Here is a 27,365-nt window from a genome sequence, read left to right as displayed (position 1 = left end):
TCTTGACTCAAATGATCAATTTCTTTGATCCATCACTCCAACCATTGGCTACCTTGACTCAGAGCTCCAACTATTTTTATTACTCCCTCTCCATCCTGACTCAAAAACCCTCAAGGACTCCCCACTGGCCACTGAAGTAGGTTCTCACTCATGCACCAGCTTTCACGCTGGACCATGATGCAGGCCAACCCCCTTCTCCACCTCCCTCCCCCACCGCCTGGAATATTCAGTGCTCTCGTGCACACTCCATGCTTGCCACCTCCCCAGCCTTTGCACACGACGTTCCCCTCACCTGGAAAGTTCGCCCTAGCAACCTCCTATCAGTCTTCCTCCATGAAGGCTTCCTGATCTTCCTGCTTAGACCTTTCCACCCCTTCCTTCGGCCACCCTAGAATTTCACCCCTCTTATGGCACTGCCTTCATCCTGAACCCTGGCCCCTTGCGAACACCTGGGTTTTCATTCCAGACAGGAAACATGTTGAAAATGCCCATTGCAAGGTAGGGCCCTCATCTTCACCTTCTGAATTAATACCTTCAAGGTTGGTTCACAAACCTGACAGGCTAATAAGGTCAAGGTCATGTGCTCTGACCTCCTGAGGTCAGCCAGCTTTGCTGTGCCCTGTTTTATGGCAACTGGGAGAAATCCCAACCAGGTCACAAAGGGAGGAGGCAATTTAGAACAACATCAGATAATTCACCCTGGACAGAGGTTGAGATCTTTCCCAGAACTAGCCAGGAAGGTGGAAAGTCATAATTAACCAGAAAGGAAAGACTCCTAGACTCCAGAGCCACCTGTGGTTAACTCCTGTATAATCTGCAACAAATTTTTAATTCCCTCCCTAAGCCTCAGTCCACACGTCTGTAAAGTGGGGATGCTGAGTCCCCTTTTGGTCTGGCATGTTTGCAGATGCTAGCTTTTTCTAATTTATATAGTATACTATATATACTTAGATATATTTATATAATATACTATATATACACCTGTTGGCCTTGGTGTCATTAGCATTCTAGAATTCCTTAGATGGGGCAGAACCCTCAGAATGTGAAGCTTCCACTCTGCTCTTTAATCTTGCCAGTACTTTAGAATGTGCTCTTCCTCCTTTATCTTGGGTGTTGCCAGAATGACTTCCCTTTTCTTTTTTCTTTTTTTAGAGACAGGGTCTCACTCTGTTGCTCAGGTTGGAGTGCAGTAGCACCATGATATAGCTCACTGTAACCTCAAAATCCTGGGCTCAAGTGATCCTCCTGCCTCAGCCTTCCTAGTAGCTAGGACTAAATGCATGTACCACCATGCTTGGCTATTTAAAAAAAAAAATGTAGAGATGTGGTTTCACTATGTTGTCCAGGCTGATCTGGAAGTCCTGGCCTCAAGACATCTTCCCACCACAGGCCTCAGTTTCCCAAAGTGCTGTGATTACAGATGGGAACCACAGCACCTGGCCCACCTTTCTTTCTTTTTTTAACTTTTTAAATAAATATGCTTCTCTCCCCTCTGATTGTAGGAGTAATATATGTTTGCAAATATATGTTTAGAAGTTGGAAAATACAAAAAAAGTAGAAAAATAGAGAAAATCATTCATAATCCCACCTGGAATTAATAATCCAGGGATATTTTGGTATATTTCTTCCAGACACTTTTCTACATGTCGCTTTTTTCCATAGTTGAAACCATATTGCATACATGGTTTTACAGTCCGGTGGGTTTGGGGTTTTTTTGTGTGTGTACGATGAGAGATATTTTCTGGTGTCACTGAAATCTCAACCTGAACGCCACACTTATTGGTGGATGCTTTCCCATTTCCCAGTGATTGGGCTTTGGGCTGTTTCTGTAGCTCACTATTATATTAAGTAAAACTGCAACCCACACTTTCGGACAGAACTTTCTCCTAAATCTCAGTGCACCTCTTTAAGACCCATTGCCTTGGGTAGAACTACTCAGACAGCAGATAGCTCAGAGAGTAATTCCTCTCACTTTTGGAAAAGTTCAACACAGAGGGCAATTTTGGAGTCCTTGACAAGTTTAATTCCCGAACATCGAGAAAGACAAAGGCTGTAACAACATACACTGGCATTTCAGGGCCAGGTAATTATTTTAATGGTAGGCAGGCAGGCAGGGCTCTCGCCCCAAGCCATCTGAAACCAGGGCCCACGTCCAGAAAGGCCACTTCGGGACAGGGATCCCGCCTCAGCGCGCACGGAGCGGCGCGGCGCCGGGGCCCCTTACCTGGGCAGCGCCAGGGCCTCCTCGCTGCGGCCGAGGGCGCCGTAGACCCCGGGCAGCGCCAGCACCCCGTCGAGGTCGAACACGGCCACACGCAGCGCCATGGCAGCCTGGGACCCGCCTCCCGCCTCGGCACCGAGTGCTCGCAGAGCCCAGTGATGGCGGGGGCCAGGGACTGCGGCCTGCCCGCTCCAGCCCGGCCACGCCCCGGCCACGCCCAGGAACCGCCGCCGCCCTGCCCCTGCCCTGCCCCGGACACGCCCCGGACACGCCCCCTGCTTCCTGCCCGTTCAGGCCCCGCCTCTGCTCTCTCCGCCCCCAGCCCTGGTCTCAAGCAAAAGTCCGGAGTCCCCTGCCCCCACCTCCCCGCGCATGCTCTCCTAGGACGTGCTAGAAGAGGTGGACCCTGGCCCGGGCCTCCTGGACAAACTGACCAGTGGAAGAGAACGTGTGTGTGTTTGTCTTTGTTGTGTGTTGTCAGACTCTTTTCCACCCGGTATTTACACCCTGTGTTTGCTTTGGTTGGCATATCCGGTAAACTAATCGCTTTGCTGCCCAACTTTTCTAGTCTAGCCTTGGGACACCTGTTTGCAGATCCCCAGCTATCTGGATGGCTCCTCTGGGCACGCCTTCGTTGCCAAGGCAAAATGTTTTTTCGAAAATACAATATAATGCCCCTGGTGTGATGTGCCAGCCCAGAATACTTCGATTACAGTCTCTTGTGGAATGAGTCTTAGAAGAAATACGTTTGGGCTATCATTTTCCCAATGTGCATTCTACTTGTAATCACTGCTGCCCAAAAACGTTCGAGGTTTGTATTTAATAGCCGATTTCTGCACTGTTGGCTCATTTATGTTCCTAGAAAAACCAAAACCTTGGTTGGGAGTCCTTGAGGTGTGCTTGTGCAGCAGATGTTGGAGCCCTCATGCCTTCGCAGTGTAGCTCTAGGAGTTTTAAAAATGTGCTTTTACCGAGTCCTCCAACTTACCAAGAGCACAGCTGTAGACCTTGAAGACATTGTTCTTTTGTTGTTGTTGTTTGAGGCAGGGTCTAGCTGTGTTGCCCAGGTTAGAGTGCAGTGGCATCATTGTAGCTCACTGCAGCCTCGAAACTCCTGAGCTCAAGAGATCCTCCAGCCTTGGCCTCCCAAAGTGTTAGGACTACAGGCGTGAGCCACTGTGCTCGGCCAAGACCTCACTCTTGAATGTGTTGTCTGTGAATTTATTTAAGATATTCTCTACAATCATTTAGCTTCGAGAATGTTGTGAGAGGTTGTCAGGTAGCTTACTGAAATCCAGAGGTCTGTGACAGTCTTTAGATCATCGATTGGATCCAGAAGAGCAATGAGTTCACTCTTGGCTGGTTTGTTCTGGGGGGACAAGCCTGACCCTTCTCATGCTTCATGGCATCCAGCTGCCTGGGGCAGGGGTAGCAGCTCTTAGTTCAGTGGTGGTGTTTTCTGGGAGTCCTTCCTAAATGCCCAGCCTGGAGCTCACTCTTCCATTCCCTTTAAAGATTTTGTAGGCTCCTAATCTCCCATCTTACATCCCTTTCTTCTGTTTCTATATAAAATAGTGACAGTGATTTCTGTTGCCTGTATCTGAATCCTGCATCTGGTACTGTATTGTTTGCGAATACATAAATACTGTTTATAGGCCGGGCGCGGTGGCTCACGCCTATAATCCTAGCACTCTGGGAGGCCAAGGCGGGCGGATTGCTTGAGGTCAGGAGTTCGAAACCAGCCTGAGCAAGAGCGAGACCCCCGTCTCCACTATAAATAGAAAGAAATTAATTGGCCAACTAATATATACAGAAAAAATTAGCTGGGCATGGTGGCACATGCCTGTAGTCCCAGCTACCCGGGAGGCTGAGGCAGGAGGATCGCTTGAGCCCAGGAGTTTGAGGTTGCTGTGAGCTAGGCTGACGCCACGGCACTCTAACCCAGACAACAGAGCAAGACTCCGTCTCAAAAAATAAAAATAAAATGAAATAAAATAATAAGAAATAAAAATACAATAAAATACTCCAGACAAAAGCTATTTATTAGTTAACTTCTCCTGAATAAATAAAAGGTCCATGTGATAGCTTAACCAAAGAGGAAAGTGGAATCTCATATTTCTAAGTCTCTTATTTTTCTTCTCAAAAGAAAGATTTATAAAATCCAGTTCTGTAGGTGTGTCCTTCCTCTTCACTTTGCTACTTTTATAAACAGTATTTTTTTTTTTTTTGAGACAGAGTCTTGCTTTGTTGCCCAGGCTAGAGTGAGTAGCTGGGACTATAGGCCACCATGCCCGGCTAATTTTTCTATTTTTAGTAGAGACAGGGTCTGGCTCTTGCTCAGGCTGGTCTCGAACTCCTGAGCTCAAGTGATCCCCCCTGCCTCGGCCTCCCAGAGTGCTAGGATTACAGGCCTGAGCCACCGTGCCTGGCCTGGATTATTTTCTACATTGTGAGTTACAGAACTTTCTGGCTGAATTGCTTAAGCAAAGATTAAAGGTCTCAACTGCATTTTACTGTGCTCTGTTCTTTTTCATGTGTCATGATGCCCTGTGCTTTCTTCTACCCAAGGTCCAGGGAGATAAGAGCTTGCCCAGCTGCGCTATGGGAACTGGATATCTTTTTGCAACGTAAAGCCTGTTCCCTATGTCTGGTAATTTTATTTTATTTTATTTTATTTTTATTTTTTTTATTTTTTCTTTTTTTTAGATAGAATGAGGCCAAGTGATCGTAATTTTAATATTTATATACACGTAGTGTGGAGTGCTACTCAGTGATAAGAGAGAATGAAATAATGTCATTTGCAACAACTTGGATGGGACTAGAGGCCATTATCCGAAGTGAACTAATCCAGGAATGGAAAAATAAATGCCACATGGGAGCTAAACTACGCCGACGCAGGGCACACAAAGTGGTATAATGGAACTTGGAGACTCAAAGAGGGGGCGAGGGATAGAAACTCACCTATGGGGCACAAATGGACGCTACTGGGTTGATGGATACACCAAAAGCCCAGAGCCTCTGTACGATGTGTACATTCAACCGAATTCAACGTGTACACCCTAAATCTACCACAATTTTAAAAAGGAAAAACCAAACCAAACCAAAGACACAGGCTGCTGGGTTGCTCCCACGTGGTTTGCGTCAGCTCCTGCTTGGTTTCTTTGCTGGCTCTGCAATCTCTTCCCTGATCTCTAAACAAGAGGCCAGTCCTTGGGCTGCTTCTCCTGCTTGTCTGCAATTGCTCTCTTGGCGATCTCTGCCAGTCTCCTCTTCTCTAAAGGAGTGTTCTCGCAGTCTGCCCCACGCGTGACGCCTGGCCGCAGGCAACCGTGGGCAGCTGCGAGGGCTGTGGTCCCCACGCCAAGAGGGCTGCAGAGAGGCGATGGCTGAAAGTCCCCCTGCCCCGCCTGTGCCAGAAATGACAAGAAACTTCCTCCTCCCCCCATAGTGTCTTTCCTGTGCTCTCTGCTGAGGAAACATCGTGGGCACTTCAAAGGAGAGAGGATTAAAGAGACATACTGAACATGCAACAAATTGATAACTGCCCAGATGACTAAAATTCAAGTTCAAATTTTTTTTTTTTTTTTTTGAGACAGAGTCTCATTTTTGTTGCCAGTGCTATAGTGCCAAGGCGTCAGCCTAGCTCACAGCAACCTCAAACTCCTGGGCTCAAGCGATCCTTCTGCCTCAGCCTCCCAAGTAGCTGGCACCACCATGCCTAGCTAATTTATACATATATATGTTTAGTTGGCCAATTAATTTCTTTCTATTTATAGTAGAGACGGGGTCTCACTCTTGCTCAGGCTGGTTTTGAACTCCTGACCTCAAGCAATCCGCCTGCCTCGGCCTCCCAGAGTGCTAGGATTACAGGCGTGCTAGGATTACAGGCATGAACCACTGCGCCTGGCCCAAGTTCAAATTTTGATCCTGGGATTTGCCCATTGCATCAGGATGGACTGGGGCGAAATACGACTTTAATAATCATGTAGGTTCCCATGACAAATGCCACGGAGCCTCCCTTGTCAATCCAAGATGCTTCTCTTTCCAGATGAGCTTGTTCCTGCCTAAGCTGAAAATCCTGGCACATTTGTAAAAAGAAAATCAAAGTCTCAGGGCCACCTCCTAGCTCCTCATGCCAAAGAGAAGGCGAAAGCTCAGGCGCCCGTGTAGAGCTGGCCCCACAGGTCACTCGTTAAGGAAAGTCCTTGCTGGCCTCCCGTGAGCAAGGACGTGCAAGTTGCACCTAGGTCCAGCACCTAAAACCAAAGCCTGTTCCATCCCACGCTGCTGATGAGTGACACGTTTATCTTACAGGTAACAGAGCTGGAGACAAGACAGCATCAGACATTCCTCTGCCTGCCTAGGGACATCTACATCATTGAAGCTTCCTTCACTCCCTTATTTTACATAAAATGTAAATTTGGGGGGCCTCTCAAGAATGTAATTGCTTTCCCATCACCTCCCCACCCACTGCCTGCCTTTTTCCTTTTCTCTGTATGGCTTTAAAATGCTGAAGGTTCCAACCTCCCCTTTTGGAAAAACAGCCACACCCCATCTGTGGTTTATGTTTTCCCCCGGGCGTGTCCTCAAAATCTTGGCTTAATAAACCTCCATAGATTAGGATTTTTGCCTCTGTCATTTATTTGGGCTGACACATCCTCGCCTAAAGGACGGGCACTAGATTAGCTGGCTTTCCACACCCTCCCCCATCCTTCCACCCCTTTCTGCCTCTGGGCTTGAGTAGCTTGAGCTGGAGTCGGATTCCCACCTGCCCCAGCTTGTAGGTTCCACGAAGACACCTGGGAAGAAACACAAAACTCCCCCAATCTCCGCACGATTCTGCTCATTTGTGTTCACTACCTGGGGAGCGTATGTACTGTGTTTCCTTGAAAATAAGACAGGGTTTTATATTTATTTTTCCTCAAGAAAGACACCCTAGGGTTTATTTTCAGGGGAAGTGTTATTTTTTTTAAGTACAGTGCAACCATCTACATTTATTCAAATAGAGTTAAGTCATCTTCTTCTGGAATATCATCATAACTCTCCAAACCCCAAATTCCATCCTGAATTTCTTTCAACTCTATTTCCTTTAGAACCATTGGCCCCAACCTCTCATGTGGAGCCACAGAGCTCTCATGGGGTGGATGAGAAGGGCTGCTCGTCTTCTTTCCCGCTCCACGACGACACGCATGGGTTGTGCAGACGCGCTGCGTAGCCACACCCAGCACTGGGTCTTATTTTCGGGGTAGGGCTTCTATTGCGCAAATGCTTAGAAATCCTGCTAGGGCTTATTTTATGGGTAGGTCTTATTTTCGGGGAAACACGGTAGAAGTGGATTCTTAAGGTACTAGACCAGAGACAGAGAGTTGAAAGAGAGCCTAGCTGACCGAGGAGGGTGGGCTTTCTAAAGACTTTGGTTTAGTCTACAAATCCCAACAGTTGAGCAGGGTACCATGGAATCCTCCCAGCAGCTGTGACAAAGCCCGACCTCCGGAGCCCAGAGGTCCAAATTATTCACCTGGTGTCAAGGTGATTACATTGAACCCCTACCATGCCATGTGGAGGGGGAGCAATTTGGCTTTTATAGAAGACAGGGACGCTTTTTCTGGAGCGCGATGGAGAAGAAAGCCACAAACACCAGTTCTAGCTCCATGAGCTACTACTACAACAAGGATTGTACCTATCCGTATTCTCTTCCTTACTTTTTTTTTTGAGACAGAGTCTCACTTTGTTGCCCAGACTAGAGTGCCATGGCATCAGCCTAGCTCACAGCAACCTCAAACTCCTGGGCTCAAGCAATCCTCCTGCCTCAGCCTCCCGAGTAGCTGGGACTACAGGCATGCGCCACCATGCCTGGCTAATTTTTTCTCTATATATTTTTAGTTGGTCAATTAATTTCTTTCTATTTTTAGTAGAGATGGGGTCTCGCTCTTGCTCAGGCTGTTTTCAAACTCTTGGCCTTGAGCAATCCTCCTGCCTTGGCCTCCCAGAGTGCTAGGATTATCGGCGTGAGCCTCCGTGCCCAGCCTTTACTTTGAAAATTTATTTTGTTTTTTGACCACCCTGTTACTGTATAGGCAGTGTGTTTTTGATGAGCTTCATGATTTACTCCATAGAAAACGGAAATGCACAATGACATTGTGTCAGGACTAGAGCAGGAAGGACTTGGAGCCGGACAGAGTAACCGGTGAGACTTGGGGCTGTGTCGCTGTGTTTAGGGTGAGCCCCTTTGCGTGAGGAATGGCTGCATCGTGTTGGTTAGGTTCTGCGTTTGTCTGTTTGACGTCCACTACTCACAGGGCCAAACGAACAGCCAATGTTGTTTACATCTCCCCTGCAACTGGCTTTTGTCGGCTTGCAAAACTCATATCACAAACCCTCTGCCCCATCCACTTTCTTTATCTAGCCCTCACACACCAAGCTGATATTCCTCTGCCCTAAGTCACCCCAGAGCCAGGTACTGGACAACGCAGACGACCACTCTAGCCCAGAGCCCACCAACGTTATTCAAACTCTCCCATCTTTTGCCGTCTACCCTGCTCTGCCTTTCTCACACAAGCCCTGGGTAAGGCTCTGGGCTGCACATTCTCCCTACCCTCCTGCCTCCCGACCAGCCCTGGTGCAGCCCTGTGTGGCCCTGCATGTCATGACATGGCTCCTGCTTCTGTCTTCTTCATGACTGTCACTTCTGTGTCTGCATGTCTTACCACGCCTGATTCAAACAAATTCTCAATCAGGCGAGGTGGCTCACGCCTGTAATCTTAGCACTTTGGGAGGCTGAGGCAGGAGGATCGCTTGAGCTCAGGAGTTTGAGACCAGCCTGAGCAGGAGTGAGACCCCATCATTACAAAAAAAAACCCAGAAAAAATAGCCAGGTGTGGTGGTGTGGGCCTGTAGTCCTAGCTATTAGGGAGGCTGAGGCAGAAGGATCCCTTTAGCCCAGGAGTTTTGGTTGCAGGAAGCTATGATGACACCACTGCACTCTAGCCCGGGTGACAGAGTGAGAGACCCTGTCTTAGAACAAAACAAAACAAAACTCCCCAGTACAAATTTTAGGACAATTAAGCATAAACATTTTCTTCAAAGTGTGACTATGGAAAGTTGGGTGTGCTTTGACTTCAGGAGCCAAAGAGCTAGATTTCCTAGCTCTTAAACTCTTTTCAAATATTTTGGGAATGTCTCCACTTTGAAGGGGGCAGAGCCCACAGTCCACATGGGACTCGGAGCACCAGGTCCCTGCGTCCTCAGCCTTCCTTGCATCTATCTGGTTTAATCTGATGCATCCGTCCCGACTTTTGTGTCGGGAGCTAGTGACAGAGAGGCAAAGCTAGAGGAGAATTAACTGTGGCAGTAGTCGTGACAACAGCAGGGGCGGCTGGCTTTCAGGGACAGCGGTGACGGCAGCACCAGTGACGGGGCCAGGTTTGCGCCCAGCTCTGCAGCAGCCACCGCTGTGGTCACTCTGGGCTGACCGGCTGCAGTGGAGGCTGCTGCCTCCCTGTTGTCACCCTCTGTCCAGGCAGCTCCTCCAGCTTCTAGGTGCTTCTGAGAACTAGCCACTGTCCGTTAACACAATCGTCCAATCCAACCTCATCGGGAGGTTTTTATTGCTTGTAACCAAGAATCCTGATGGTAAAGTATTAACATTTGTTAATACAGATAGTGAAAATGTGGGTGTTTATGATTTTTTTCTATTTTATGACTTTTAATTTTCTCAAAAGCTGACAGCAGCAACCACAGACGCAGGTGTATGCGCGGTGCACGTGCAGGTGTGTGTGTCTGTACGTGCCGTGCGCTGTCCTGCTGTTCCAGGCGCTTTGTTTATGCTGTCACAACTCATTTACTCCTCCTAACAGGCCTGCGAAATAGGAGCCATCGTTCACGTCCTCCTTTGACACTCGGGGAAACCGAGGCACAGGACGTGTAAGAGACCTGGTCAGGATCTCTCGGCTGTTGAAGAGCAGAGTCAGAAATCAAACCTCGGTGGTCCCTGTCCCCGGCCTTTGCTTTGAACAAACTAAAGGAGATGAGAGAGCGAGCAGCTTGAGGGGGAGGCGGAACCCAGAGAGATTTGAGTGTGGGCAAGGAGCTTTTTAGGGGCGGAGGGGAAGGACGCAGCGGGGAGGGGAGCAGAGGCCCGAGGAAGCCGGGGCTGATAATAGATGGGGGCCCTCAAGATCCCAGGGGCCAAGATGCACCATGTTCGGGAGGAGGAACAGGGTTCCTGGTTTGATACGAGAGAAAAGGGGGCTTCTGTGGGACATGGAAGGCAAGGTCACCTGCAAGGAGGCTGAGGAGGTGGCAGGCAAGTGACCCGGTGGTCCTGTAGGTGGCTGGGTCAGGGGAAGGGGGAGAAGAGGGAGGAGAGAACTGCGGGCTGGCGGCCAGGGACAGCCAGGTCCCAGGAGCGACTCCCCTGTGGCTCAGGGGCGCCAGGCAATGCCGATGCCGGGCACAGGGTGCTTCGGAGCAGGGAGGGAGGGAGGCATCACAGCAAGTGGACAGCGGGAAAGCAGGTCTGCGCCTGTCCCCACTGGACACTGAACGGTCACAGGCTCCTCCTCCTCTTCGTTCCCCTCCAGAGAGGGAGCGTGTGTGTGTGTGTGTGTGTGTGTGTGTGTGTTTGTGTGTGTGTGACAGAGAGAGAGAGAGAGAGAGAGAGAGAGAGAGAGAAGGAGAGGAGATCGTGAGCCCCTGCGCTCGTTTGCTAAGCCCTTGGCCCCTGCTGGGGTCAGGCCTGGGCTTTACCTGCCGACCCCCCTGTGCCTGCCCCCCAGACTGCCCTCCTCATGAAGCCAGGAACATGTGGCACCTGCGTGAAGCCTCCTCGGGCTGTCAGAGCCGGGCAGCCCCGGGAGAACTGACCTCCCTGCAGAGCTTGTCCAGCTGTCCCCGTCCCTGGGAAGCCCACTGACCCTCCCACAGTCTCCCTCCTCTCAACAGGGTGTCCCCAAACCCCCAAGCTTCAGCCTCTGACCGTGAAATGCAGTGACCATTCTGTGCCTGCCACTCTGCTTCTGGGGGGACTTTTGTCAGCTGCCCAGAGTCACCAAGCCAGCACGGCTCTCTGCACCCCGTGAATGGCCTGTCATCTTCGGTGACCACAGGTAAGAAAGCTGCCCCAAGGCTTCTGCCCGGGACGCCGTGCATGTGGGGAGATTGTGGGTTTGGGGGCAACGAGATACCGCTAGCAGCTTCCGGGTACTCAGAAGGGGGTTATGTCAGAATGCTTGAAGTCGCCTGCTCCTAGAAAAATTTTAGCCTCCTAAAATTTTAGTCCTGGGCTCTGGGCTGGTGTGGATAGCTCTGTCTCAGGACTTGTGACTTTACTGTATCCGCTCCTCTGTCTTTATTGCTACGATTCCTTCTTTTGCTCTTTTCTTTATTCATTCAGCAAATATTCTGTGTGCTTTATGAAAGGCTAACAGGCACCGATGGTGTTCACTGACTTGGGAGGGAGCAAGCGCTTCTTTGCTGGGTTGTTACGAGGCTGGACTTTCCTGCCCGGGCTGGTGTAGTAGCTCAGATGACCTTTAAGATTCTACACAACCTTGAGCTGATAAGCTTCTGCCACTGATCACGTTATTGAGCAGAGCAGATACAGAAACTAGAAACATGCTCTCTACCCCCTAAGCACCTCTAGTGAAATTCTTTGGAGGAAGACACAGTATCATTTCCTGTAATCGAGGGGTTTCTTTGGGGGTACAGTCTTGGCAATTGTGACAGAGCTGGGACTCCCGTGCCTGGTGGCGGGGCGGGAGCTGGATGGTTTCTGGATGGCAGAGAAGGACTGGGGGGGTTCTAAGAGAGAAGAAGGTGGCCTGGTGGGTGAGAAGTTGAAAAACCAGCTGCAGTGGGAAGATGAACAGGGAAATGAGCCCAGATTACCTTGACTTCAAAGGAACCAGGGTTCAGGGGGGTGGGAGGGGTTGCAATGAGTGTGAAGTCGAGTTGGAGTCGGGGGCAGGGAGAGGGTGGTCTGGGCAAGGGCTACAGCGACAATACAAATCCCCCCAACAGGCGCTGATATTCGAGTGCTTTATGAAGCAATGTCTTTTGCACAAGCTCCTCTGTGCACGCTACCCACTTAGCCCCACTTCACAGATAGAGACGTCACCCACTGCCACCCCCTCCCCCAGACCTGCCAATCCAGCCACTCAGGGGGTCAGAGTCTGTAGCTTTTTTTTTTCTCTTTCAACACCTTCCTAACTAGAGGTGGAAGGTTGCTCCAATTACTGTCAACTACCCAGAACTATTCCTCCTTTGGTTTCCTGTGACATATTAATAAAATTATTGTAGCAGGCCAACTGGAGGGATGCAGATTTGAGGCATCTTGTTAGAATAAGTCCTCTAGAGTCACTGCGTCTCATTTGCACACGGGACAGCTCTCCCTGGATCTCTAAATGATGTAATTTCAGCATGCCTGCATTCCTGTTCTCACTAGTGGGAAGAAATCTTTCTTTTTATTACTTGCACTTGGTTGAAACAGATCACAGCCTTGGAATTTGCGGCCATGATATTGTTTGGAAGGATTAGTAACTGTACCTGCACCTAGAGGAAGCTCCTAGAACCTTAGAGCCAGGTGGGCCCAGCTTTGGGGTGGGGTAGGGTCTGTCCCTTCATCACCCATCCCCCACAGACCTCAGTCCTGATGGTGGCTTCACAGGGACAGTCATGGTGTTCGGGTCTGCAGAACACAGGCAGGTACCGGGGAGTTGCTTATGCAAAACTGCCCTCCTGGTTAGTACCACATTGTAATTTATCACATTATAGTTTAGAAGCTGAAGACCTTAGCTTGAATCCCAGCATCATCACTTTTATTCTTTTTTTTTTTTTTGAGTCAGAGTCTCACTCTGTTGCCTGGACTAGAGTGCTGTGGCGCCAACCTAGCTCACAGCAACCTCAAACTCCTGGGCTCAGGCGATCCTCCTGCCTCAGCCTCTCGAGTAGCTGGGACTACAGGCATGCGCCACCATGCCCGGCTAAGTTTTTGTATATATATTTTTAGTTGGTCAATTAATTTCTCTACTATTTTTAGTAGAGACGGGGTCTCGCTCAGGCTGGTTTCGAACTTCTGGCCTTGAGCAATCCTCCCGCCTCAGCCTCCCAGAGTGCTAGGATTACAGGTATGAGCCTCCGTGCCCGGCCAGCTTCTTCACTTTTTAACTATGCGAACTTGGGCAAATTGGTCAACTTCTCTGAACATCAGTTTTTTTTAATTTATATAAAAGCGATAATACTATCTCCCTCCCGGGGGTGACGTGAGGTCCAAATGAGGCCGAGGTGCCCTGTAAACCTGAAAACGAGGCATGTGCATGTTGTTCTTAGGAGTTAACATCAACGGGGGGCCTGGAACCTTCTTCCCTCTGCACTTCCCAGCCCTGTTTCCCAACATCTAAGGGAAGCAGTGGCCTCTTCCTGCCTGTGCCATGGTAGACGCCAGCCACGGAATGCCATAACTCTTTTTTGTTTTAACAAGCAAACAAAACTTGCGGGTGGTGGTGACTTACAGGTGAACGAGAGGATGGGACACCTGGGATGCTAAGCACTGCAGGGTAGGGAGGATGAGAGAGAGAAGGAACCACACAGGCGCTCCGTGGAGGGCAGGAGTTTGAACGAGTGCAGGGAGCAGAGGAAGAACTCCACCTGCTCTGCAGCTTCCCTGGGTGTCAACAAAGTTTAGCCTCTGGTGGCAACACCAGGATCTCTCAGCTCAACTCGACTCGACAGATGCTTCCTTAGAGTCAGACTCAGGGAAGAACTTCCCGACGTGTGGAATTGTAAAAAGCCTGGAAAGGATGCTCCGGGGAGTTGGAGTTTCGTGGATGGCTTTGAAACCAATGAGGCTAAATAAATAAGGTCGTGCCTCCCATCGCAGGTGAATGGGTGGATGAGATGCTAGAATTTTCCTTCCTTCTAATTCTTCTATACTGTGTCCGCTCAGGACCTCGTTCACTCAGGTCTCTGTGCCTAGCGCCTGGCACATTGTTGGCCACGATAAAGGATGAGGAGGTGGAAAGATAATGAACAAAGGCAAGAGGGAACAGCTGGATTATGGATGCAAATGTCTGACACGGTGTCGCTCCCTAACTTCAGGGCCAGCCGAGCTCTCCCTCCACCGACTCTCTCGGAGCTTCCTCCTCCCCTGGGCTCCTCTCAGCACAGCCCCGAGCTGCTGCCTTCTGATGTCCAGGGGCAGCCGGACCTGTCCTCTGAAGCCATGGGCCCCTCCCGTCCTGCGCTCCTGTCCCTCAGGAGGCTCGGCCTGTGCTGGCTCCTGCTGACTCCGACAGGTGAGTTGGCGTCACCAGGGAGACCTCATGTCACGCCTGTAAGCTCACAAGCTGTTTGGACTCATTGCAACCAACCGTCAAAGCTGCAGGGGACATTAGCAGCCATCAGCCGGGTGGCTTGTTCTACTGGGAGAGGTGGGTGGGGGGTGGGGTGGGAGCGGTCAGAGCTCTGACATTAGCAGCTGTGTCACCTTGAACGTCCCCGAGTGTCAATGTTCCTCAGCTGCAAAACACAAATAGTGCTGTGGACCTCCCAGGGCTATTGTGAGGACGAACGAAAGTCTCCCTAGCATGGCGGACACAGCAGGGCACATGCAAGGCGGCTATTGTCACTGCTGTGCTGTCCGTCCCAGATGGTGCTGACACATTTTTCTGGATTTTGGAGCCATAGTTCTTAGTTCCCGACTTGCTCAGGCAGCAGAGCCCTGAAGTGGCGAAGCTCTTTGCAGATCACAGTGAAAGCCAGCCAGGAAGATAGCAAGTTCCCAGCACTTTGCCAGCCTGGTCAGAGGCGGCGAATGCGAGTGGTTTAAGAAAAATCGAGGAGATGCTGGGAGTGGCAGAGGGTTTCCCTGTTAGCGGCAATGGCCTGTCTGACAGTGGGGGAAACAGGTGCTGCTCACCCCTGCCGGGCTCCTGCGATGCCCAAGGGACCCTTCTCCCTGCAGCTCCCCTCACTCAGACCAGGCGTCTCCCCCATATCACGGCCATCCTCGGGGCTGAACCTTGTCTCTAGGTCTGAGTCCCCACTTCCCTGTGTCTCGCCCCTCTGCAGCACCTGTTCCCACTCGCCTTTCTTGATCTCTGTGCGGTGCGCTCTGAACTGTGTTAAGCCCGGATAGACATCATTCTAGTTAATCCTCAACAGCGTTCCGAGATAGGTTCTGGATTCGCATCCCCATTTTACAGATGAGCAAACTGAGGCCCCAGTGAGGCTGAGTGGCTCTGATTTCACAGCAGGTGGAGAGGAAACCCAGCGCTCACATCCCCCGGAGCCCGGAGGCACCCTGTCCTCTCCCGGTCCCCTGGTGCCAGCGCAGCGAGGCTCCCACACCCACGCCGAGGACCACCTCTTCAAGCACCTCTTTGGCGGCTACAACCGCTGGGCGCGCCCGGTGCCCAACACCTTGGACGTGGTGATCGTGCGCTTCGGGTTGTCCATCGCCCAGCTCATCGACGTGGTGCGCCTGTCCCCCGCCCTCGTCCCCAGTCAGCCCGAGACACACACTGCTCCGCCCCCACTATTTCTCCAGGCTCCTTCCTGGGTCTCAGCCCCGCCCCCCATTGGCCTCGGAGGCGGGGCCAGCTCCATGGCCCCACCCCCAGCCCTGGAGCCCCTCCCAGCGGGGCAGTGATCGGCAACGCTGCCTGTGTGACCCTGGAGACTGAGTGAGGGTGGCAGTGTCGGGAGGGGTGGCGGCGGGCTGCGCTCAGGATGCCCTGTTAGAGGGTCTTCCCGCGAGCGGGCCTGGAACAGCCCTGCCACTCCTCCCTGTTTCCCGGGCCGGGTCCACCCCCCTGACTGTGCTCACTCTCCCTGCTCCCGCCAGGACGAGAAGAACCAGATGATGACCACCAACGTCTGGCTGAAGCAGGTGAGGCCTCCCCTGGCCCTGGAGGGAGAGGGGCGGAATCCAGGCAGCCCCGTCACTAAGGAGGGGCCAGGGAACAGCAAGACCCAAATTCACACCTGACCATACTGTTGCCCCTCGGCCGGTCCCAAAGCCAGCCCGCTGCAGGGTCTGAGAAGGCAGGAGGTTCTCCCTAGCTGGAGGTGTGGAAAACCTGAGACGCACCAAAGATGGTGACTTCACTACAGGTGAGTGAAGTGGCCGCTGGGTCATCCAGCCAGGGAGAGGCAGGGTGAGGCGTAGACGCAGGCTGGAGTGTCCAGTCCACTGGGTGTGCCGGGACCTTGGCTACTGAAGGAGGGGCAAAGCGAGACGGTCGGCCACTAGGTCCGAGCCCTGTCCTGGCGTGGCAGTCCCTTCTGTCCCGAGGGGCCGGGTAGGGAGCTCTAGGTGCTCTGAACCAGCGGCTCGGCCCAGGTTGGGGGTGCCCGGCTGGCCCAGGCCCTGCCCCGGCGGCACTGGTGAGTGACACCCGCCCCCCCCATGTGCAGGAGTGGAACGACTACAAGCTGCGCTGGAACCCGGCCGACTTCGGCAACATCACGTCCCTCCGGGTCCCTTCGGAGATGATCTGGACACCCGATATCGTCCTCTACAACAAGTAGGAAGCCATGGCGGTGCTGGGAGGCCCCTGGGAGGGCCGGGTACATGGACCTGGGGTGTGTCCCTCTCCACTGCTCTGCTGGGTGTGTGTGCGCCCACCTCCCCTATTCCTTTGATTTTGTTCCCTCACTCACACCCTAAGACACACTAGCGCCCACTGTGTACCGGTGCCTGGCACCGTGCTAGTGGGACATAGGTTTGCCGATCTGAGCATTCCTTGAAAAATGTGATGCTGGCTCAGAAAACAATGCCTTGGGGCTGGAGTGTTGAAGGAAGGTGCCTGGTTCAAACAGGTAAGCCGCATCCTGGGATAACACCCTGGAAGGGACAAACTCACTTTTTTTTTTTTTAAATCTTGTTATTTTATAGTTAGTTGTCTTCAAGAACAAAAGGACCAACCTTTGAACATAATGACTAGAAGCTAATAGAAGGTGGGGGGAACCTAGAGAAAGCCCCAGTGGACAAAAATTGAATTAAATTTAAAAAAATAAACATATAACATTTTTTAAATTTGTGAAATAGGATCTTGCTCTGTTGTCTAGGCTAGAGTACAGTGGCGTCATCATAGCTCACTGCAGCCTTCAACTCTTGGGCTCAAGCCGTCCTCCTGCCTCAGCCTCCCGAGTAGCTGGGACTACGGGGGCATGTCACCATGTCTGGCTAATTTTTTTTTTTTTTTTTTAATTTTAGAGATGGGCTCTGGCTATGTTGCTCAGGCTGGTCTGAAACTCCTAGGATCAATGATCCTCCCACGTTGGTCTCCCAAAGTGCTGGGATTACAGGCGTGAGCCTCCAAGCCTGACCTAGATAGAATGAACAGAAATCTACCATTTCATTTGCGTGTTTGATATCAGATAATCTTTCCTTTAGAGGTCAAGCAGTTCAAATTAAAAGGTGTTTGGTGTCATGTTCACCTAAAAATGTTTTCTAAAGGCTCTAAGGAGCCCCACTTCCTCAAGATATGAGTAGGTATGAAGAAGGGTTCTGCAGTCAGATAATTTCGGGTAACATTGTCTGTCGCTACTCCCGCCCCAGTACTTTGGAAAACGGCAGAGCACAATAGCATTTTAGATGTTGTTAGAAGTTCTGCAGCAAAAAACTCCATCCAGCCCCGCATTCCCCAATTCATTTGACCCTGCTTTGGAAATGCTATTTTTTTTTTTTTTTTTTTTGAGACAGAGTCTCCCTTTCTTGTCCAGGCTAGAGTGAGTGCCGTGGCGTCAGCCTAGCTCACAGCAACCTCAAACTCCTGGGCTCAAGCAATCCTCCTGCCTCAGCCTCCCGAGTAGCTGGGACTACAGGCATGCGCCACCATGCCCGGCTAATTTTTTTATATATATATCAGTTGGCCAATTAATTTCTTTCTATTTATAGTAGAGACAGGGTCTCGCTCTTGCTCAGGCTGGTTTTGAACTCCTGACCTTGAGCAATCCGCCCGCCTCGGCCTCCCAAGAGCTAGGATTACAGGCGTGAGCCACAGCGCCCGGCCTGGAAATGCTATTTTTAAACAATGAAATAAAGGGGAAAGAGTCCCACATCTGGATTCAGCACCCCCAGATAGGACAGGTGGCTCCTTACACTGTCTAGGTCCACCACGCCTAGGCCACCTTGGTGAGCACGTTTCCCCACGGGGTTACCTGGCAGGTCTCCCACTGCAGGTGTCCAGTGATTGCGGCTAACGAGGGGCTCCCGGACCCCCCACCCCATGATGTCCCTGTGCCCTGGAGGTGGCACCCAGGGTCCGTCTAGGTTCTGCTTCCTGTGTCTCTGGCAGAGGGCAGGAGCAAAGTCCCACAGCAGGTAGGACTTGGAGTCGTAGGACTGCCAATAAGGCTTCGATCGGTGTTCCTTGATCATTACAAGAAACTCTTTCGACAGTTCAAAAGTCCGAACCAAACTCTGTGGACATTTAAAGAAGGAGCCCCTCAGAGCAGACTCGCAGGCCAGGTTAGCGGGAAGGTGCTCCGTCCTCCAGGTGGGCGCACGCTGCCATCTAGTGGTGACTATGTGTAATAATCAAAGTGCCCCCCCACCTTTTTTTTTTTAATTTAAACTTTTGCACATAAGCAATTTATTACTCTCTTTCAAAGTAGCTGTTTGCAGCCTGCCTATATGTCTACCCTGAAACTACTCCATGGAAAAAAGTCTCTCTTCCCATGTATTCTTTGGGTTCCCTGGAGCTTAGGGTTGACTGACGGGTCACCATGGTTCCAGTATCCCCAGAGTCCTTGTGGATCCTTGGACGCCTGGTCCCACAGTGCTCCCTCTCCCGGTGCACCCTGTGAGTTTTGCCCTTCCCGCCTGTTCCTTGCTCCCCCGGGGCCCTGTGCTGGTTCACTCTCCACCTGTCTGTCCGCCCAACCCTACCGTGGGTCGGGGCCCTGTGCAGACGGCCGCCTTCACCGTGACCACCCCTCCTCCGACTCACCCAGTGGGTCTGGGGCGCCCTCCGCCCACCCTCACCGTGCTGCTGCCAAGCTGCCTCCTGAGCCGCAGTGGCTTGGCTGTGTCTCATCTCTTCCCGATCCCTTAAGGGCAGCGATCTTGTCTCACGTTCCTCTTCTGGCTCTGATAGAGGCCCTGCCGGGCAAGGCTGTCTCCAAAATGCATGTCACATGGGTGGATTCGGGAAGTATCTTCACCAGCAAAGACCTTAGGTCCCTTCTGAGCAGGGAGTGAAAGGTCCCAGGTGCAAAGGACATGAACCCCCACTTGAGGGGCCGACTTGCCATCCGATACAGAAAAAAACACGTAATCACCAAGAATCACTTTAAAATATTAGGCCGGGTGCAGTGACTCATGCCTGTAATCCTAGCACTCTGGGAGGCTGAGGCAGGTGGATCGCTCAAGGTCAGGAGTTCGAAACCAGCCTGAGCAAGAGCGAGACCCTGTCTCTACTAAAAATAGAAAGAATTAATTGGCCAACTAAAAATATATAGAAAAAATTAGCCGGGCATGGTGGCACATGCCTATAGTCCCACTACTCAGGAGGCTGGGGCAGGAGGATTGCTTGAGCCCAGGAGTTTGAGGTTGCTGTGAGCTAGGCTGACGCCACGGCACTCTAGCCCGGGCAACAGAGTGAGACTCTGACTCAAAAAAACAAACAAACAAAATTAAATGAGCAAGAAAAGGCAAACTCTATAAACCCCATGAGCACAAATATGTATGTATATGACCATCATATAGATCATACATATAATAGTTTCACATGATATATACAACATCAAAAATGTTAGTAGTGGTTATCTTAAACATTCTCAGCACTTTATTCTTTTTATTTATTTATTTTTTTTGAGACAGAGTCTCACTCCATTGCCCAGGCTAGAGTGAGTGCTGTGGAGTCAGCCTAGCTCACAGCAACCTCAAACTCCTGGGCTCAAGCGATCCTCCTGCCTCAGCCTCCCGAGTAGCTGGGACTACAGGCGTGCGCCACCATGCCCGGCTAATTTTTTTCTATATATATTAGTTGGCCAATTAATTTCTTTCTATTTATAGTAGAGACGGGGTCTCGCTCTTGCTCAGGCTGGTTTCGAACTCCTGACCTGGAGCAATCCACCCGCCTTGGTCTCCCAGAGAGCTAGGATTACAGGCGTGAGCCACCGCACCCGGCCAGCACTTTATTCTTGACAATTCCTACTTTTGTAATGAAAACGATGGTAGTTGGAAGGTGGCTTGGGAGGCTATAAACATGTGTGTGCTGGGAGAGACTCACACGTGTGCGTGAACCCGACAGCCGGCCAGGTCTGCCTCCGTCCTGCTGCCGGCCGTGAGCAGCCTGGCTCGGGCAGGGGTGTGCGGGGCACCCAGGTCCTCTCCTCTCCCCAGTGCAGATGGGGAGTTTGCGGTGACCCACATGACCAAGGCCCACCTCTTCTCCACGGGCACCGTGCACTGGGTGCCCCCGGCCATCTACAAGAGCTCCTGCAGCATCGACGTCACCTTCTTCCCCTTCGACCAGCAGAGCTGCAAGATGAAGTTCGGCTCCTGGACCTACGACAAGGCCAAGATCGACCTGGAGCAGATGGGGCAGTCGGTGGACCTGAAGGACTACTGGGAGAGCGGGGAGTGGGCCATCGTCAACGCCACGGGCACCTACAACTCCAAGAAGTACGACTGCTGCGCCGAGATCTACCCCGACGTCACCTACACCTTCGTCATCCGGCGGCTGCCGCTGTTCTACACGGTGAACCTCATCATCCCCTGCCTGCTCATCTCCTGCCTCACAGTGCTGGTCTTCTACCTGCCGTCCGACTGCGGCGAGAAGGTCACGCTGTGCATCTCCGTGCTGCTGTCGCTCACCGTCTTCCTGCTGCTCATCACCGAGATCATCCCGTCCACCTCGCTGGTCATCCCGCTCATCGGCGAGTACCTGCTCTTCACCATGATCTTCGTCACCCTGTCCATCGTGGTGACCGTCTTCGTGCTCAACGTGCACCACCGCTCGCCCAGCACCCACACCATGCCCCGCTGGGTGCGGGGGGCCCTGCTGGGCTGCGTGCCCCGCTGGCTCCTGATGGCTCGGCCCCCGCCAACGCCCTTGGCGCTCCGCGACCCCCCGGGCCCGAGGCCTGGCCCCTCCTACCGCTGGCTGGAGACCAACGTGGACGCCGAGGACAGGGGGGCGCTGGCGGTGGCGGAGGACAGATGGGCTCGTGCCGGCTGCTCCGCGCCCCCCGCCAGGGCCCGCCGCAGCCACGGCGGCCTGCACCCGGGGGCCTCGGGGCCCCAGGCCGAGGCTCCCGTGCAGGAGAGCGAGATCCTGCTGTCGCCTCGCATGCAGAAGGCGCTGGAAGGCGTGCACTACATCGCCGACCACCTGCGGTCTGAGGATGCTGACTCTTCGGTGCGTGGGGGCTGGGCGAGGGGACAGGCTGGGTGACTCTGACTGCCTTGCAGGGGACCTCCTCTCTCCCGGTGTGAGCTCAGGCCAGCCCTTCCCTGAGGACCCCTCGTGGCCCTTAGGAGCCTAGACTAACTGGTGAGAGGGAATGTCCAGTGGCAGCTCTTGGGACATTTATTGGCAGGGGCAGGTGCCATGCCACAGGGTCAAGTGTGCCCAGCTTGGCCTAACTGGGAGCCCACGAGCCAGAGAGGGAGGACAGCACTGGCTGAACCCTGTGCCTCCCACAGGCCACCAGCTGTCACTGTTGCCCTGGTGGTGGGGGGATTATTTCAAGAGAGGCCCAGCAAATGAGCCCAGCCTTCCTCCTTCACCCTGCATGGTCTCCTCTTCCTCCTCCTCCTCCTCCTTGTTCATGGGCCCTGGGCATTTTGCAGACTCCACTGTTCACCCACAAACCCTGTAGATTCTCAGTTCTACGGGGGGAGGGGTGTGTATGTGTAGGGTCCAGCATGATCAGGTGAGCAGGCCACTGCCCCTTCACAAAGCTCTTATCAGCCCAGCAAGGATAAAAGGCCAGGAGGTTGTTACACTAAGTAGATAAGAAAATTAACCATTATCTAACCCAGGAGCATGTGGAGCCCAGACTCCCCCTGCCTGGGCTGCCGAGCCCAAGGTCACAAAGCCCCACCCTTCCCCAACCCGCCCTGGGTCATGCCCACCTTCACTTGCCCCCTCCTCTCCACGTCCAGCAGGTGAGTGGGCTGGCAACTTGGGGACAGCAAAGTCTGCAGCATTTCGTAACTGCTGCATTTAAACTGATGCTGCACTGAAATCCCTAGCTGGTTCTGCCACCTCCTGTGCCCCCTGGTGTCCCTTTACCTGCAACCTGAGAGCAGGTGGGCCGTGTGGAGGGGCAAGAGGCTCTGAGCAAGAGGCTCTGGGCCGTGTGGAGGGGCTGGGGTGGGACAGGAGTCACCAGGGAGTTGTCTGAGCCTGGAGGCCACCTTGTCTGTCCCCTCCACTCCCACCTGCACTCACCTTCGCTGCCCAGGTCCCCTGTGGTCATCGTTGCAGGGGCTTTGCACAGGGGACACTGCCCCTCCACGAGGCGCAGCCCCGTCACTGAGAGCCGGTTTCCGCCTGCAGGTGAAGGAGGACTGGAAGTGCGTGGCCATGGTCATCGACAGGGTTTTCCTCTGGCTGTTCATCGTCGTCTGCTTCCTGGGCACCGTCGGCCTCTTCCTCCCCCCGTTCCTGGCGGGAATGATCTGACCCTCTCTCCTCTCCGTTACTCCCAGGTGGCCCCGCTGGCCACCTTCTGACCACCCTTAACTGCGGCTGCCTCTAGAGCAGCGTCCGGGGTGGATGCCGTCTGCCCGCAGGTGCCTCTGCACGGAGTCCCCGCACCTCCAGTCACCGGGCACTTCTGGAACACCCCCTGACATCACTGCACCGAGTGCCGAGACGCTGCTGGGTGCAGAGCCCTGTTCGGGTGCCGGGGAGCTGGGGGAGGGAGGCGCTCGCAGAAGGTTAGGATGCGGTGACAACAACGTGGGGCAGGACCAGATTGTCCTGGAAGAGCAGCACAGCCCTACCCTGCGGGGCCAGGCAGGAGTCCCCAGGGGGCAGAGCCAGCTGGAGACAAAGGGGACTCGGACCTCACAGGAGGGACCTGTGGGGAAGCAGGGAGGGTGTCCGGGGTGCAAGGGCTCTGAACGGCATTTTGGGTTCGGGAATGAGCCCCAGTGCCAGGGACGGGGCTCTGTTTTGGGGAGCAGCAGGAGGAGGCTGGAGAGGCGGGTTGGGGTCTCTCTAAGTCAGGCTGAGCGCGAAGTGCAGAGTCTGTCTGAGCCTGCAGGGTTCTGAGCTGTCAGGAACTGCAGGAAGATGACAGACTCTTCCGGAAAGGCAGGGCCTGCATGTGGCCCTCCCGGTGGAGGCGGGAAGGATGGATGGGTGCAGGTGGCTGGGCCATTCCACCCACCTGGAAGCGCTTTTGGCCCTCTCCAACTGCCCCAACCGGCTTCTCCTGATGTCTGCCCTCCCTTTCCTTGCTGCAGAAGGGCTGAGCACCAGCCAGGCCCCCAGGAGGTTTGGGGGAGCTGAGTGCCACTGCCCGCAGATCACTGTCCTTGAACAGGCAGCGGGCAAACTAGACGCACCATCCTGAGCCGCTCCTGACTCAGCTCCAACAGGCGGCGTGTCCAGCCTGCCCTCCCTCCCAGACCCCCTGGTCCTGGTCCCTGCTCCATCAGCACGCCTCACATGGGAGTTCAAGACCTTTGCTCCGGTCCCTTTGAGTCTGAACTCCTCAAGGCCAGGGCCCCTGCCTTGCGTTTGTCCTGGTGTCCAGCACGCGGCACGGCGCCGGGCAGTGGCGTCCAGCACTCAGGATGTTTGTTCTGCGTGGTTGAGGGGCGTGAACTGGGTCACTTTGGACCCTAAGACCACTGTGTAGATGGCAAAGCTGCAGGACTGCGCCCTTCCCAGCCTGTCCCCCCATCCTGTCCTTGCCAGAGGCCTGAGATGTGTCCGACCTGCTCTGAACCCTTCAGGGCGGCCTGTTCTCACACCTTGGACTAACACTCCAGGGCCAGCTGCTGTTCCCAGGATCGGGGAATGGGGGTCGGCCTGGGGGCTCTCCTGAGCTCCGTCCAGCCCCCGTGGGCGGGATGTCAGCAGCGAGCAGACGTGGGCACAGGGGTCCGCAGACAGTGTGGGGGCTTCGGGCAGGAAACCGGGCAGGGCAAGCTCCTGGTTTCCTTTCGGTCTTTGGGGTCCCCTCCTGCCCATGCCCTGCACCCTGCTCCCTGACAGGCCGGGAAGCCTGCCTGCCCGTGACACCTGGCCCAGGCCCCGCTCCTCATTTCTCTCCCAAGATGCTCCACGCAGGGCCCATTCTGGCTTCTGGCTCGTGCTGGCTTGTGTGCACGCAGCCCCGGCCCTCCCCTCCCCTCCCCTCCCCTCTGGGCTCCCTGGCCCAGGCTCCCAGACCTGCCCTCCCCGTGCAGTGACGTGCACGCGTGTCACTCACGCCTCCTGCCTGTCGTGCATGTGAGTAAAGAGATGAGACGCAGGTGAGTCCGCTGCTCATTGGCATCGTCAACATCACCCAAGCCCCTCCAGAGCCTGGGTTGCATCGGGCCAGCCGGGAGAGGAGTGACACGTGCCATTCCTCATGTGACCATGGAGGGGACCACCCTGGGTCCCTGGGGAAGTTGCCCTGGGGTCAGGTGCCACCACTGCCCACGCAAGGGCAAAAGGGCCATACACCTGAAACACTGCGGGTCCCTGCACACCCCTCCTGGGCTGGGGCCCAGAGCTGGTCAGCCCTTGGTCTGCCGGAGCACAGCGGCTGCCACCATTGTCCCCCATGGGGCCGAGCAAATCAACAAAACAAACGAACCACAAAGCAAATGGGAACGATTTTAATTCAGCCACAAGTCAAATAGAAAGAAGGTAAGAGTGTTCGACACAAACACGTGAGAAAAGGGGCAGGTGGGAGAAGGAGGCGTAAGAAAAGAGAGGAGAAAAGGAGGAAGGGAAGAAACGGGAGGAGGAGAGAGGGCAGGAGAGAGCGGGCTCGGCCCAGGCCCAGACTTGGAGGCGTCTCTCCCGTCTTTCCCGACACTGGGTCCTGCGCTGTGCCCACGCTCCCGGCTAGCGCGTTCCCAACCGCGTTCAGTTCCCGCAGCAGGGCATGCGCTGTCAGTCCACGCCAAACTCACATTAAATAAATTCCGCTATACACTGTACAAGAACGCCAGGCTCTGCCCTCATCTCACCGGCCCCCTGGCCCCACAAATAAAGCCCCTCCGGCCCCTCTGTGCATCAGGGGACCTCTGACCTCTGCTGAGGAGGAGCGGCCGGCCGTGTCCATGTGAAAGCCATCTCGGCCGCTGGGGGCACCACGTGACCCCCCCAGCCCCCAACCACCACGAGCGCCCAGCATGGGCCGGGCCGGGCCGGGATGGGAGGGCTGGCCGGGCCGCAGCAGTGTCCCCCCCGAGCCATCTCTGTCACCCCACCCCGTGTCCACAGCTCAAGGTCCCCTCTATCCAGCTGCAGCCTGGGCAGCTTGGTCTGGGGCGGGGCGGGGGAGGGGTCGTGCAGAGAGGCCAGGCCTTGCCCCCGAGGAGGCCCGCATGGCCGAAGGCGAGGCAGGGAGGGTACACGACAGGCGGGGGTGGAAGACGCGGGCAGGCAGCCCCGTGCTCGGTCACTCTGCAGGCGGGTGCGCCAGGTTGGCCAGAACCTTGGCCTGGTCCACAGCATCGAGCAGGTTCTTGGCATCCACAGCCAGGGTGTGGGAGGCCGTGAGCATCTGCCGCTTGCACTCCTCGCTCAGGGAGGTCACCGCGTTCTGCTGCGCCAGCCGCATCTTGTTGATGAGCTCCGCCAGGTCTTTGTTGAGCAGTTTCTGGGTCCCCTCGATCTGTAGGAAGAGCATACAGGGGAGGGGGTGCTGAGGGGCCACGAGTCTGCCTGGAGGATGGGGCAGCCACGGGGGTGTCCACCTGCGTGTGGGCTGAGGCCAAGGGAAGTTCCCTGGGGGCAAATCAGCCCTAGGCCTGGGCTGAATCCAATGCCGCCGGCGGGCTGGAGCTGGGTCTGCAAGGACCGAAATCACCGGCACCCCAGCCCCAGACAGCCTGGGCCAGCGGGACAGACTGTCCCTTTGTGGCGGCGTCCCCACGCACTGGCCAGCACTGGAGTGCACCGTCAGAGGTAAAGGTGGCAGTCTACCATCAAATCAAGAGATCAAGGCCGGGCGCGGTGGCTCACGCCTGTAATCCTAGTACTCTGGGAGGCCGAGGCGGGTGGATCACTCAAGGTCAGGAGTTCAAAATCAGCCTGAGCAAGAGCGAGACCCCGTCTCTACTAAAAAATAGAAAGAAATTAATTGACCAACTAAAATATATAGAAAAAATTAGCCGGGCATGGTGGCACATGCCTGTAGTCCCAGCTACTCGGGAGGCTGAGGCAGAAGGATCACTTAAGCCCAGGAGATTGAGGTTGCTGTGAGCTAGGCTGACGCCACGGCACTCACTCTAGCCTGGGCAACAAAGCGAGACTCTGTCTCAAAAAAAAAAAAAAAAAAAAAGAGATCAGGGACTGCTTGTTTGCCACTATATCCCCAGCGCTAGCACAGTGCTGAGTGCAGGCATACCCTGGCAAGATTGTGGATTCGGTTCCAGACCACCTCAGTAAAGTGAATAGTGCAATAAAGTGAGTCACGTGACCTTTTGGCGTCCCAGTGCATATAAAGTTAAATGTTCACACTGCACTGTAGTCTAGTGAGTGTGATCAGATGTGCTGTGCGGAAGCCCCGCCGGGGACTCAGAGGGCAGAAGCGAGGCAGCCAGGCTCATGCGCCTCTGGAGGGAAGCACACCTAGGGACAGGTGGAGGCGCAGGAGAAAGGGGGCAGATTTCGGCACCGGCTGGGACAAGGACACTCACCTCTGTCCGTGAAGACGATGGCAAGGAGGGCAGGAGGTCATCCACGCTCCCGATGAGCTTCCGCAGGGTCAGCCCCACGTTCTGGGGAGAGAAGGGGGCAGGGTGGCTCTTGTCACCTCTTGCTTTGGGAGAAAGCCACACTTCCCTCGGGGAGAGCGCTTTTGAGCGGTGCCTCCCGCCCTGGGACTGGATTCCCCTGGGCCACCCTGCTCCAAGGGGGTCTGCCGGGCTGGCCGGCAAGGAATCGAGGCCTCGTCCCTTCCGGGGCTGCGGGGAGCAGCGTCCGCCTCCCCTGCCCCAGCCCGGCTCCCA

At 54.1% G+C, this 27,365-nt stretch overlaps 3 protein-coding genes across 5 annotated transcripts in view; 1 reads left to right on the top strand and 2 right to left on the bottom strand.

Annotated features, from left to right (window-relative positions):
• The window catches only part of EPHX2 (epoxide hydrolase 2), a 39,910-nt gene extending 37,519 nt beyond the window's left edge, over positions 1–2,391 (bottom strand). Inside the window, exon 1 of the mRNA XM_075997382.1 lies at positions 2,225–2,391. Within this exon, the coding sequence (XP_075853497.1) occupies positions 2,225–2,325 (101 nt within the window). The 5' untranslated portion in view covers positions 2,326–2,391. The remainder of the gene's footprint in view (positions 1–2,224) is intronic.
• A 12,050-nt stretch (positions 2,392–14,441) lies between these two features.
• Positions 14,442–24,668, top strand: CHRNA2 (cholinergic receptor nicotinic alpha 2 subunit). 2 transcript variants are annotated; one of them, XM_020282673.2, is made up of 6 exons: positions 14,442–14,514; positions 15,475–15,650; positions 16,065–16,109; positions 16,637–16,746; positions 20,574–21,591; positions 22,738–24,668. In XM_020282673.2, exons 1-6 carry the CDS (start codon positions 14,442–14,444, stop codon positions 22,861–22,863), a joined length of 1,548 nt encoding a protein of 515 aa, XP_020138262.2. In that variant the 3' UTR covers positions 22,864–24,668. The 2 variants fall into 2 exon arrangements, with proteins under 2 accessions (XP_020138262.2, XP_020138261.2); XM_020282672.2 differs by having other exon boundaries at positions 15,475–15,695.
• An 803-nt stretch (positions 24,669–25,471) lies between these two features.
• The window catches only part of PTK2B (protein tyrosine kinase 2 beta), a 109,167-nt gene continuing 107,273 nt past the window's right edge, over positions 25,472–27,365 (bottom strand). For both annotated transcript variants that reach the window (XM_012775366.2, XM_012775371.3), the window contains 2 exons: positions 27,054–27,134; positions 25,472–26,026 (listed from right to left, as the gene is read on the bottom strand). In XM_012775366.2, coding sequence (XP_012630820.2) covers positions 25,811–26,026; positions 27,054–27,134 — 297 coding nt within the window. In that variant the 3' untranslated portion in view covers positions 25,472–25,810. The remainder of the gene's footprint in view (positions 26,027–27,053; positions 27,135–27,365) is intronic.

This window comes from Microcebus murinus, chromosome 24, assembly GCF_040939455.1.
Source record: "Microcebus murinus isolate Inina chromosome 24, M.murinus_Inina_mat1.0, whole genome shotgun sequence".
NCBI lineage: Eukaryota > Metazoa > Chordata > Mammalia > Primates > Cheirogaleidae > Microcebus > Microcebus murinus.
The sequence above is the reverse complement of the archived record's forward strand: the minus strand, read 5'-3'. Positions and strand labels throughout refer to the sequence as shown.